The sequence below is a fragment of the Macaca mulatta genome, chromosome 12 (genome assembly GCF_049350105.2).
Source record: "Macaca mulatta isolate MMU2019108-1 chromosome 12, T2T-MMU8v2.0, whole genome shotgun sequence".
Lineage (NCBI taxonomy): Eukaryota > Metazoa > Chordata > Mammalia > Primates > Cercopithecidae > Macaca > Macaca mulatta.
This window is the reverse complement of record NC_133417.1, coordinates 57,565,919-57,579,258: the sequence shown is the minus strand read 5'-3', so window position 1 is coordinate 57,579,258 and position 13,340 is coordinate 57,565,919. Positions and strand designations below refer to the sequence as shown.

The window sequence follows — 13,340 nt, the reverse complement described above, 5'->3', positions numbered from 1 at the left end:
TTATGAAAATGTATATTCTGAAACCTGGGAAATTATGAAAATACATATTCTGAAACCCCACGTCAGACTTAAAGAATCAGATTCTGGAAATGGGACCTAACAATCTGATTTTTTTAAACAGTCCTTCAAATAAGTCTTTGAGAAACCCCTGAGGTAAAGGAATCCATCTAAAGTAACATGTTAAGAAATTTTTATGGAATGAGGACTGAAAGAATACTGTTAAGAGTGGCATTTAAGGTGTTTAGTGACCATTGGCATGGTAGGGAAAGTTAAAGGTCTGCCAAATAGTCAAAAGGTAACTAGAGGTATAGTTACACCTTTCAGATATTCAGTAAGGTGAAATTGAAATAAGCTTGGGGTTAAGAGAAAGGCTTTTCTTGGGTAAGAGAAAACCAGTTAAGAGGGAAAGAATGAAGGAAGAATTGAAAAATAAGGGTGACTCTTATTAAAAACAAAATCTCGTAAGGTTTGGAATTCAAGCATATATGTGAATACAGTTACACTGAGAGCAGTTTATAAAGGAACAAAAAGAAGGATGAAGATGGAGAAAAATTAATACCGATTAGGATCTAAGACGGTGCTCAACCAGGAAAGCTTTTGTGATTGTCACTATTTGTGGGGAACATGCTACTGGCATCTAGTGTGTAGAGGCAAGAGATGCTGCTAAACATCCTGCAATGTGTACAGGACTCAAACATACCCCGCCCTCAACCAAGAGAAAGAAAGAAAAAAAAGTATTACGTCATCCAAGATGTCATTAGTGCCAAGGGAAGAAGAAACATCAAGCCCAGCCATCTTTGAAGCAACTTGCTTTCCATAATGTAAAAGACAAGGCTTTTTCACCCCTAAAATGGGGCAAGTAAATAGAGAATAAGAACCATACAGTTTTGTCAGAGTGGTTTTCAAACCTGAATTCACATCGGTCATTGAATATTCTAAATACCTGAATATTAATATTGCTCTAAAAAAATAGTCCTCAGGTGATTCTTTCAGGTTAGGGATCCACTATAGAAATAATTTCAGTGTCACAGTTCTTTGACTTTATCAGACGGATCTCACCAGTCTGGAAGTGTAAGAAACACTAGCAAAACAGGTATGATAGAGTGAGGTAAGTTCTAAGATACTAGAGCATCACTGAAGATGGTTTCCAAACTATTTTAGAGACTCAAGAGGGAGCAAGTGAGGAACCTGGTGAGCACAACAAGGGTGGTTAAGACAAAATTCCATTTATGTTGAAGGGTAAGGGTAGTTGACAAAAGGGTAGATACAGGCAGGGTTTGAGAAAAGAATTTCAGAGTTGCAAGGGAGTATGGACATATTTAGTCTCATCTGAAGAGGAATGAGTGGAGTTGTAAGTGCCTGATGTTGGTTTAGGACAGCTCTATCCAATAAAAATGTGAATGCCACAAATGCGATTTTAATTTATTATTTATTTTAGTAATTTAACCCAGTGTAACCAAATATTATTTTAACACATAATCAGTATTTTTTAAAATTGCTAATATTTGTGTGTAGGGTCCAGCCCCACAGGGTCGGTGGGTTTTTCTCCCCATGTGTGGATACAAGAGATTGTAGAAATAAAAAAACAAAGAGATAAAAGGCAGCTGGCCAGCTACTCGGGAGGCTGAGGCAGGAGAATGGCGTGAACCCGGGAGGCGGAGCTTGCAGTGAGCTGAGATCCGGCCACTGCACTCCAGCCTGGGCGACAGAGGGAGACTCCGTCTCAAAAAAAAAAAAAAAAAAAGGCAGCTGGGCCCAGGGGACCACTACCACCAAGACACGGAGACCGGTAGTGGCCCCAAATGCCAGGCTGCACTGATATTTATTGGATACAAGACAAAGGGGCAGGGTAAGGAGTGTGATCCATCTCCAATGATAGGTAAGGTCACGTGGGTCACGTGTCCACTGGACAGGGGGCCCTTCCCTGCCTGGCAGCCGAGGCAAAGAGAAAGAAAGGAGAGACAGCTTACGCCATTATTTCTGCATATCAGAGACTTTTAGTACTTTCACTAATTTGTTACTGCTATCAAGAAGGCAGAGCCGGGTGTAACAGGACGGACCGTGAAGGTGGACTAGGAGTGTGACCACTGAAGCACAGCATCACAGGGAGACGGTTAGGCCTCCGGATAACTGCGGGTGGACCTGACTGATGTCAGGCCCTCCACAAGAGGTGGAGGAGTAGAGTCTTCTCTAAACTCCCCCGGGGAAAGAGAGACTCCCTTTCCCGGTCTGCTAAGTAGCAGGTGTTTTTCCTTGACACTGACGCTACCGCTAGACCACGGTCCACTTGGCAACGGGCGGTCCACTTGGCAACGGGCGTCTTCCCAGACGCTGGCGTTACCACTAGACCAAGGAGCCCTCTGGTGGCCTACCCGGGCATAACAGAAGGTTCGCACTCTTGTCTTCTGGTCACTTCTCACTGTGTCACCTCAGCTCCTATCACTGTATGGCCTGATTTTTCTTAGGTTATGATTGTAGAGCGAGGATTATTATTATATTGAAATAAAGGGTAATTGCTACAAACTAATGAATAATGATATTCATATATAATCATATCTGTGATCTATATCTAACTATTCTCATTTTATATATTTTATTATACTGGAACAGCTCGTGCCCTCAGTCTCTTGCCTCGGCACCCGGGTGGCTTGCTGCCCACATTTGTGGTACTAAATCTTCAAGATCATTGTATGTTTTATACTTAACAGCACATCACAACTCAGAATAGCTACATTTCATGTACCCAGAAGCTATGTTAGGTCAGTGGCTACCTTATTGAACAGTGCAGGTATAGGAATTGTGGCAACAGAATATAGGGTTACAGTTTCTTTTAGTCACATTTGTGTATAGCAGTGGAAGACAGTTTTTCCTGTTGGGGTGGGGTGGGGGGTTGGTATCATCAGGCATTAGATTATCATGAGGACCACACAACCTAGATTGCTGGCATGCTCAGTTCACAATATGGTTTGCAGTCCTATGAGAATCTGATGCCCCCACTGATCTGACAGGAGGCGGAGCTCGGGCGGTAATGCTTGTTCCACCACCACTCACTCCCTGCTGTGTGGCTCGGTTCCAGTTCTGTGGCCGGGGGTTGGGATCCGCTGATGTACAGGATTAAACTCCCTAAGGATTGGGTTGGAAGCAGGAAGTGTGGAAATTGAAACTAGATATGGGTTTGAATCCTAGGTCTCCAAACTACTTTGGGAAAATTATACATCCTCCTCTTAAGGCCCCTTGTTTTTTAAAGAATAAATAAAAATACCTAGAACACATCAGGCACTATTTTTAAAGACAGAGTATACGTTTAAGGAAACATGCGTATACATTCTTTAGCCTCATCATTTGAGGTGGATACCCAATATTGTAAGTTCTACCTTTTTTTAAAGCTAAAAATTAGGTTCTATCTGAAAGGGTAGGAAATAGAACCTTAGGAGGATAATGCGGTGTTGTAAAAGTTATTTTCTCTAAAGGACAAAATATTTTTCTGCCTAAAGGCAGTTGTTACTTTGCCCAAATAGGAAATAGTCTTTATACCCAAACAGGTTTGGGATAACATTGGTAGAAGAGTTTTAACTATGTCAAAGTTTTTGTGTGTTTTCATGTTAGACTCTTATTTCTCATGTACTTAGATGACTTTTCAAATATAATTTTTCTCCCTAGATATTTTTAGATGAATTACATGAACATGGACAACTACATTCTATGTCATCTTGGATGGAATTGTATCCAACTATTAGTTCTGATATTAGATTCACTAATATGCTTGGTCAGCCTGGTAAGATTATTTTCTTTCCTAATTTACCGTTACGGTAGTAGTTGGAATGGGCCAAATGCAAAGGTGATTATGTTGGGGGAAGGGTGCTTTATTTTTGTTTTTTAAACAAAAAAGTAATTGCAGCTCTTTGGTTAGAGCTAGCTTTTGACTTCTTTAGTTTTTTCATTAGGATCAACTGCACTTGATCTTTTCAAGTTTTATGTTGAGGATCTTAAAGCACGTTATCATGATGAGAAGAAGATAATAAAAGACATTCTAAAGGTAAATAACTATTTATTCTTACCTTTTAACCTATAGTATATCTTAAAAGTACTGTATTCCTTTGATTTATGCATTATTGATACTAAGATTTCTTTTTTTTTAGGATAAAGGGTTTGTAGTTGAAGTAAATACCACTTTTGAAGATTTTGTGGCGATAATCAGTTCAACTAAAAGATCAACTACATTAGATGCTGGAAATATCAAATTGGCTTTCAATAGTGTAAGTTATTTTTTCTCTTGTAAATAACTAATTTAATAGTCTAGTTTTTAATTTATTCAGATAAAAGCAGCTAAGTTGCAGCACATTGGAAACGGAATATGAATAGAATTTTACAGAGTAGTAGCCAGTCTTTCAGGTAAGGTAAAAGAAAAAATTTTGTTTAGACGATGGATTGACATTAAACTTCCTTTGCTCAAATTAACTGTTATTATTATACATAATATGGCCGTTATAAACCAGGCCTTGGGCCACACATGAAATACACCGACACTAACAACAGCTGATGAGCTAAAAACAAAAGACAAAACATTTGCAAAAACCTTATAATGTTTTAAGAAAGTTTACAAATTTGTGCTGGGCCACATTCAAAGCTTTCCTGGGCCACATGTGGCCCATGGGCCACAGGTTGGACAAGCTTATTTTAAACAATGTGTGATTCCTAAATTAATAATAAATTATTTCAGCTAATAGTTATGATACTATTATAACTGATTAAGTATGATTTTCTAATAGTTACTAGAAAAGGCAGAAGCCCGTGAACGCGAAAGAGAAAAAGAAGAGGCTCGGAAGATGAAACGAAAAGAGTCTGCATTTAAGAGTATGTTAAAACAAGCTGCTCCCCCGATAGAATTGGATGCTGTCTGGGAAGATGTATGTATACTTGTTAATTTTTTCTAATGGAATTATTTTCTTTACAGTTGAGAAAGAAATTTAAAATATTTTTATTTTTCATTTTATAGCCACAAAAGCTATATTTATTTGTAGAATATATTAAATATATTTAGAATATAATAAAAGCATTAAATCAGCTGTGAGTCTGTGTTTAGGAATATTTGTAAAGAATGGTTTGGACTTTTGAAGGGAGGAAATAATGGACTTTAAAGGGACTGGTTCATCACAGTTTTTACTTGCTGTTATGATTTATTTTAGATGTATTGGTGTACTTTCTTGGTATTCATATATTTATTTTATATCTGAATTTTTCAGATCCGTGAGAGATTTGTAAAAGAGCCAGCATTTGAGGACATAACTCTAGAATCTGAAAGAAAACGAATATTTAAAGATTTTATGCATGTGCTTGAGGTAATTTTAGAATTCTCATATATAAAATATATAAAAATGTAAACAAATTGAAGAACTTACAATGATGAAAGTATTTTACTTAATGTTCACTGCTTTCATACAAATGTACTTACCTGGGACAGTTAGAGAATGGTATTTTTCCTATAAAAACTGCTTTTAAGTGAGAGAAATTATAAGTTTCCATAGGAATATAAAGATTTGTATGTGAAAACTGTTTTGTATTTTTAGAAAGTTTTAGAAATTGAGCAGTTTGGCAGCCACATGGATTGACTAGTAAACTTAAAACTGAAAAATTTTTCTTGTAAAGCAGATAGAAAACAGCTTTTAGGCACATTTGAGGTATTATACCACATTAGCTGTGTAGAAAACCCAGAGAGTTTCTGGAATAAATGGTAAGATTTTGTTGAAATAAGCAATGAAACATTAACATCTCAGGTCACTTTAATAAGGTTCACTGGGCACGGTGGCTCACGCGTGTAATCCCAGCACTTTGGGAGGCTGAGGTGCATGCTGATCACCAGAGGTCAGGAGTTTGAGACCAGCTGGGCAACATGGCAAAACCCTGTCTCTACTAAAAATACAAAGAAATTAGCAGGGAGTGATGGCGCCCAGCCACTCAGGAGGCTGAGGCAAGAGAATTGCTTGAACCCGGGAGGTGGAAGTTGTAGTGAGCCAAGATCATGCCACTGTACTCCAGCCTGGGCAACAGAGTGGGACTCCTTCTCAAAAAAAAAAAAAAGTAAGAGTATTTTGATGACAGTTTCAGGTAGGCCCTTGTAAGTATGCTGAATTGACCAATAATTATTGAATAATAGTGGGCCAGTGTTCTGATTGCTTTATGTATATTATAAGCCTATGAAGTTAATAGGTGAACAAACTGAGGCAAAGAGAAGTAAAGTGAGTTACAGGGTTGGAAGCCAGGCATGTTGACCTTGGTCAGTGCTTTTAACAAGTATGCCATACTGTCAGTTTTAGAGTAACTAATACTTCATAAGCTAAAAACTAGTATGTGTTTAATATTATAGTGTTGCATTGTAAATGGGCATAGCAGGACACTAAATTGACTGTTTCCTATTCCTTGATTTCCTATTTCTTGATTTATTGTTCTTGATTAATATAATGTTAACCACCGTTTTTGTGTAACATGTATTCACATAGGCCCTATATTGTTTCACAGCTGCCTCTAGATGTGGTCCTGTTGGCCTTTTTTTTAATTCTTTTTTTAAAGCAGAGTCTCTCTCTGTATTTTTTTTTTTTAAAGCAGAGTCTCTCTCTGTCATCCACTCCTAGGCCAGAGTGCAGCAGTGCAGTTATGGCTCACTGCAACCTTGAACTGTTGGGTTCAAATGATCCTCCTGAGTAGCTGGAACTGCAGTCACGTGCCATCACGCTTGGCTTTTTGTGGGGTTTTTTTGGTTTTTGTTTTTATAAAGATGGGATCTTGCTATGTTGGGCAGGCTGGCCTCAAGCAAGTCTCCTGCCTTGACCTTCTGAAGTGCTGTGATTATAGGCATGAGCAACCATGCTGGGCCTCTAGATCTTTTCTGTGCCAAATGTAGTGCAGACCAGAAGCATCTACATTACCTAGAAGCTTCTTAGGAATGCAGAACCTTAGGCCCCATGGGGCAGAAATCCTGCATCTGACTCTGCATTTTAACCAGATTCCCAAGCATTAAAATATACATTTAATTTTGAGAAGCTTTGCTCTAGATAGTGTCTTACCTATTTTCCCCCAGTTCAAGAATCTCCAGATTCTTTTGTGATCTGTACTGGGGATAAAGTAGTTAGGTGGTAAATGGAGTAAAAATGGTACCATAGGGAAGGGCTGAACACATTTAGATTTTGGGGCCTTAATAATCTGAGGCTTGAGGTATTAAAGGTAGGTTAGCATTCAGTGAGATCAAAAGGAGAATAGTCCATTCTGAGATCCAGATTTTCCATTTCCACATCTGTAACTGAGGTAGAATTTATTCTCAAAGCCATAGAAATGTTTAGGGGCAAAGAGCTTGTACTCTAGCACCCCCCATCACTGCTAACCTACTAATTGTTTTAATGAGTAGAAATCCACAAAGACAACATATGGATGTCTAAGGATGTCTTGTTTGAGGAGGAAGGAAATGGCTCCTTGGGGGAAATGAAAAAGGGGTAATAGATTTTGGATTTATTCTGACATCAACTTTATATATCTCAATTCAAGGATGGCTCTCAGGTTGTTTTTTATCTTAGTGCTTGGCCTAAGTTGCTGATCAAAGCCAAATTGATCACAAAAACCATGCCTGAATGTCATTGTATTTCACTGTCATTAAAAGCAGACTGCATATTACACTTTTCTTCTAAACCACACCATTCTCATTCTTCTAAAAAAAACTACTTTTTCAGGCCAGGCGCAGTGGCTCACGCCTGTAATCCCAGCATTTTGGGAGGCTGAGGCAGGCGGATCACGAGGTCAGGAGATCAAGACCATCCTGGCTAACACGGTGAAACCCCGTCTCTACTAAAAATACAAAAAAGTAGCCGGGCATGGTGGCAGGCACCTGTAGTCCCAGCTACTTGGGAGGCTGAGGCAGGAGAATGGCGTGAATCCGGGAGGCGGAGCTTGCAGTGAGCCGAGAGCGTGCCACTGCACTCCAGCCTGGGCGACAGAGTGAGACTCTGTCTTAAAAATAAATAAATAAATAAATAACTTTTTCAGCTGGGTGCAGTGGCTCATTGCTGTAATCCTAGCCCAGCACTTTGAGAGGCCGAGGTGCATGGATCACCTGAGGTCAGGAGTTCAAGACCAGCCTGGCCAACATGGTGAAACCCTGTCTCTACTAAAAATAGAAAAAATTAGCCAGGCGTGGTGGTGCGCGCCTGTAGTCTCAGCTACTTGGGAGGCTGAGGCAGGAGAATTGCTTGAACCTGGGAAGCAGAGGTTGCATTGAGCCAAAATCGCACCACTGCACTCCAGCCTGGGTGATAGAGCGAGACTTTGTCTCAAAACAAAAATAAAAGAAACCTACTTTTTCTACTAATGGTTTTTAACATTGTTTTGTTTAGATGTCTAAATGAGTGGGTATAGGATGGGCAAGAAAGAACAGAAAAAAAATTTAAGTGACAATTCTTTGCAGTTTCAAGGAATTACATTTCTATATATTGTGGAGTTTTACTCTAAGAACTTATTTCCGTGGCTTTTTAAAGATTCTTTGCAGTCTGTCTACAGTAAGTGTAAATTCTTGAAATTTTTTTTTGTCCCCGTAGCATGAATGTCAGCATCATCATTCAAAGAACAAGAAACATTCTAAGAAATCTAAAAAACATCATAGGAAACGTTCCCGCTCTCGATCGGTAAAGGAATTTATTGTACCAAGAGTGTATTAAAGTTATGGCACCATGAGTGTATTAAAATGTTAGCATTATTATGAATGAAATTATTTGTGTTTTTTAGGGGTCAGATTCAGATGATGATGATAGCCATTCAAAGAAAAAAAGACAACGATCAGAGTCTCGTTCTGCTTCAGAACATTCTTCTAGTGCAGAGTCTGGTGAGCATTTCTGTTTATTTGATTAAATCATTTATACTGATATACTCAAATTCTGACACTTTTGTTTTCCTTTTATGCTGCTCAGAGAGAAGTTACAAAAAGTCAAAAAAGCATAAGAAGAAAAGTAAGAAGAGGAGACATAAATCTGTAAGCAAGCTTCTAATTTTTACATTTCACCTAGGCTTTTGCCCTTAACTTCCTCAGAGATCATAGAACCTTTTTCTATCTAATTCTCTGCAGCCCAGGACAGTTCAGGTGGGCACATTGTTGTTGCTCTTAACCTTGATCTTCCATTAAAATCATTTGGTGAGCTTTGAAAAAATACACACACCAGTGTTAGGATCCCCATCCTGGTCTTTAAAATTAATCTTCTAGAAAAGAGACTCTTGTGAGTGCATGTGTCTCTGTGTATTTATGTATATTTGTGTGTATATGTAGACTGAAGCTGTTGTTGAGAACCACAAGTTTAAAACAACCACTCCTCTACGCTTGTAGGTCTTAATCTTAGGTGTACATTAGGATCCACCTAAGGAGCTTTTTCAAAATGTGAAGGCGTGGGTATCACCACAAACCTGTTGAGTTACATTTTTTTTTTATTTGAATTTGTGTGTATCTAATGAAGAGCCATTCATTTAAGCACTGACATTAAATTTTAAATAATTCCTACTCAGCAATTTCAAGAAAATTTTATTAATACAGCTGTCTGCCTTATGTGTTAAAGCTAACAGCAATATCCTAGGTACATGTATAAACCAGTATTATACTGAGTTGGTGAAAAATGTAATATGTCTCTGTATTTACATAATAGATATTACACATCTGATGTGGTAGTAAGTCTCATGGGTGGTATTTTATCCTGTTAGAATATTATCCTTCCCAAGGGAAGGCTGTCCCCCATGGATCTTGGGTAAATTTTACTTAATCCTTGAGGTTAACAATTCACATTCGCTCTAAGAACACGTAGTCTGTTATACGTAGATGTTCTTAAGTATTACTTATATAAGAATTACCTATATAAGAATGGTATCTTCATCAAAATGCTAACCTGTTATTTTCTATTCATTCAGGACTCTCCAGAATCTGATGCTGAGCGAGAGAAGGATAAAAAAGAAAAAGATCGGGAAAGTGAAAAAGACAGAACTAGACAAAGATCAGAATCAAAACACAAATCGCCTAAGAAAAAGACTGGAAAGGATTCTGTAAGTATTTAGAATTGTTTCCTTACCTGTATTTTCAAAATGCAAAAATGGATTCTTTGGTTAAACCATGGTGGTGTTGAAAGAATAGACTTTTCCAAGTGTGCTACAATTGAAGAAAACAGTGAAAATTCAGTTAACTACATTTCACACAATGTGATAGTTTTTGGTCATGAATGATCCTAGATTTGATTCTCCTAAATTTGACATTTTTAAAATATAGCATTTCATAACTGTAGCCTTAACTCACTAAGAAAGGATATGGTCACTAAGGAGTGCCACTGGACATGTTTTATCTAATTCTCAAATTTTTTTTTAAGTGAGAGACTAAATCTGGGATTCTACAGATGTCCGCAGTTGTCACTGTCATTAAATCCTTTGTTTCAAAAAGTAGCAATTCAGTAACTTTTAGAAATACTGATTTGGGTTGGAGAAAGGGCAAAAAAATAGGAGAGGAGAATATAAGCCAAAGTTAATTATTTCAATAACAGATTACATAATTAGTTGTTTTCAAAAATATGTATATATGAATGACAGAGCCTAATAATGCAAATACTGTGGGTTTAGCAAGGGCAAATGCCTATGAATCATCACTGGAGAGCATAAACTATGTAGATAAAACCCTATTAGGGATCTCTGGATATTCTGATTCGTTGGTATAGGGTGGGTTTTTTTTAGAGCTGAAACAGGTGAGTCTGAGTCACATCGTAAGTGAAGAGTGAATGCTTCCTTTGTACTTTTTAGCAGCTTATGGTGGGTTAAATGAAATCCCTGGAGTGAAAGAGGACAATATGTGAACTATCCACTTTTCAAAGGTTGTGTCTCACATATAGTGCAGTATTGTTTTTGTTTGTTCAGCCTAAATCTTGTCCTGTTCATAAGTCTTGTGTATTTATTTGGCACAGGAATTCATATGCTTAAAGCATACTACTTCTGTTTCTGTGATAATACTTCTGGAACCAGGGGGAAGCTACAAAATTAGCAAGGAATAGTCCGGGCGCGGTGGCTCATGCCTGTAATCCTAGCACTTTGGGAGGCCGAGGTGGGCAGATCACGAGGTCAGGAGTTGAGACCAGCCTGGCCAACATGGTGAAACCCTGTCTCTACTAAAAATACAAAAATTAGCTGGGCGTGGTGGCGGACGCTTGTAATCCCAGCTACTCGGGAGGCTGAGGCAGGAGAATTGCTTGAACTGTGAGGCAGAGGTTGCAGTGAGCTGAGATGAGCCTGAGTAACAAGAACAAGACTTGGTCTCCAAAAAAAAAATTAGCAAGGAATATATTCTCTAGGAAATGAATACCTGGCTTCCATTAAATGGAAATACTGTTTCATATTCACACAGTCTTTATACTCTGTGAAATGTGTTTCTTTGGAAGAGAATTTATATAGATACTGGATTCTTTTTTCACAGGCTCAGCCCTTAAACCTCTGAGTACTGATGTCAACTATAATTGTAATCAATGTCTTTTCAGGGTAATTGGGATACTTCTGGCAGTGAACTGAGTGAAGGGGAATTGGAAAAGCGCAGAAGAACCCTTTTGGAGCAACTGGATGATGATCAATAAATTATACCAAATATATGTTTACAGTATGATTTAAAGTCTGATTCAGACCAGGGACTCTATTTTAAGTTCAACTGAAGTAACACTGGGTTTTAATTATATCACAGGAAAAAAAAAGTGCATTTAAGTATTGTTATCGTGGACTTTATAAAAGCAAAGGAAATTGAAAATAACTTTTGATTCTGTATCAAGAATCATATTTTCATACAGTCATAACTGTCTTTCTGTGACCCTTTCACAGGGCACTGTAGGATGGATTAAAGGTGGCAATTTACTGATAACTGCAGATGTCTCTACTTTGTTCTAAAATCTAAGTCATGAGGTGATTTGATTTACTTTATAGAAGCTGGATTTTGAAGATATAATGAAAAATTTTTTGATAATATAGTAGTACAAAAAAAGCACCAGCAACTGATAAAACTGCTTTTTTGTGCACTACCCAACTGGTTACAGCCAATGTGATCTTTTATGGTGAAACTCCTAAGAAATAGGTGGTTTTGCTGGAAACTTGGTAGACCCTTAATTATAGTGGTGCTAATGAGCACTACTGTAATATAAAGCCACCATTATTTTTTATCAAACATCTGAATACATTTTACAAAGGCTATTGTGAGGGCATTATTTTGAGCATCTATTTTGAGGTGATGTTTAAAAAAAACTTTAACATCAAATTGTAAATTAATTTAAATATATTGCCTTAAGGACCTACTAAAGAATGTGCCACCAGACTTTAAGTGATAGTTGCAATATCCTTGTCTAAAAAAAAAAAAAAAGTTGACTTAAACATTTTCTTTAACAGTTGTCTTTTTTTTCTAAATTCAGTCTTTCTCTTGCTTTTTTCCCCCGCTATTGAGGAAGTATTTTGCCTTCCCTACTCACTGAGAAGTATTGACTTCGTGGTACACATTCTAAAGCATTTCTGATTTGAATATTTTTGTACATTTTTATCAATTATTAAACCTTCTCTTCTAGTGTGTACTAGTATTTATTTCTACTTAAACTGCTCAGCTCTAAAGAAATTGTATGATCATTTTAAAGGTACTAAATCCCTGAAATTTTGCTTCATCTTACCCACACAGCTAGTTTACTTTCCTTTTTTAATATTTAAGAATATTATAAATCAGTGCATTTGAGGTCCCTAGATTTGTTTTTCACCTATGAATTTTTTACAGACTATTTTAGAGAGGCAATGGTTTGAAGACAGAATACTCTACATGCTAACTTCTGAAGGTTGGTAATGTAATTTATACTATTTTCCTTCAGTGCAGGAGATTTTTTAAGTAAATAAGTAAATTTTAGCACCTATTCTTTGGTATTATCTGTGTTATTCTTTTAATGTGTACACTTGAAGAGATTCTATTTCAAGTTGGGATTTAGAAGAACAAAAAGCTTTTTTTCTTAACTATCCTAGTGAGTTTTGAAAGTGGACTTGACCAGAATGTGTCTTTCCCATTTTGCCCCCGTTTGAATTAAATATAATGTCTACTTTTTAAAGGCTGAAGGGGTGGGCGAGGGGATTGTTTCTCATTTTGTCTCCCAAGTCATTTTTCTGCTAAGAAATATGACCAGGCTTTGAATAGGAAGACTCATCTTGGAGAAAATGTGAAGTAATCAAATTGCTTGCTTGAGATTAATCTCCTATTTGTATATTAGAGCCAAAACACATAACAACTTTGGCAACAGGGAATTGTCTAGACTCAATTTTCAGAGGTCCCGTTG

The 13,340-nt window shown here is 37.4% G+C and overlaps 1 protein-coding gene across 15 annotated transcripts in view; it reads left to right on the top strand.

The window, feature by feature from the left end:
- PRPF40A (pre-mRNA processing factor 40 homolog A) overlaps positions 1–12,597 on the top strand; it is a 64,450-nt gene extending 51,853 nt beyond the window's left edge. For 8 of the 15 annotated variants that reach the window (XM_028830710.2, XM_015110126.3, XM_028830708.2 and 5 more), the window contains 10 exons: positions 3,661–3,775; positions 3,945–4,036; positions 4,140–4,256; positions 4,770–4,907; positions 5,244–5,339; positions 8,580–8,666; positions 8,767–8,863; positions 8,949–9,010; positions 9,931–10,062; positions 11,532–12,597. In XM_028830710.2, the coding sequence (XP_028686543.2) occupies positions 3,661–3,775; positions 3,945–4,036; positions 4,140–4,256; positions 4,770–4,907; positions 5,244–5,339; positions 8,580–8,666; positions 8,767–8,863; positions 8,949–9,010; positions 9,931–10,062; positions 11,532–11,624 (1,029 nt within the window). In that variant the 3' untranslated portion in view covers positions 11,625–12,597. Of the gene's footprint in view, positions 1–3,660; positions 3,776–3,932; positions 4,037–4,139; positions 4,257–4,769; positions 4,908–5,243; positions 5,340–8,579; positions 8,667–8,766; positions 8,864–8,948; positions 9,011–9,930; positions 10,063–11,531 lie in introns of all 15 variants that reach the window. The other 7 variants (XM_028830709.2, XM_015110127.3, XM_028830707.2 and 4 more) reach the window with 1 other exon arrangement.
- The last annotated feature ends 743 nt before the right edge of the window (positions 12,598–13,340 follow it).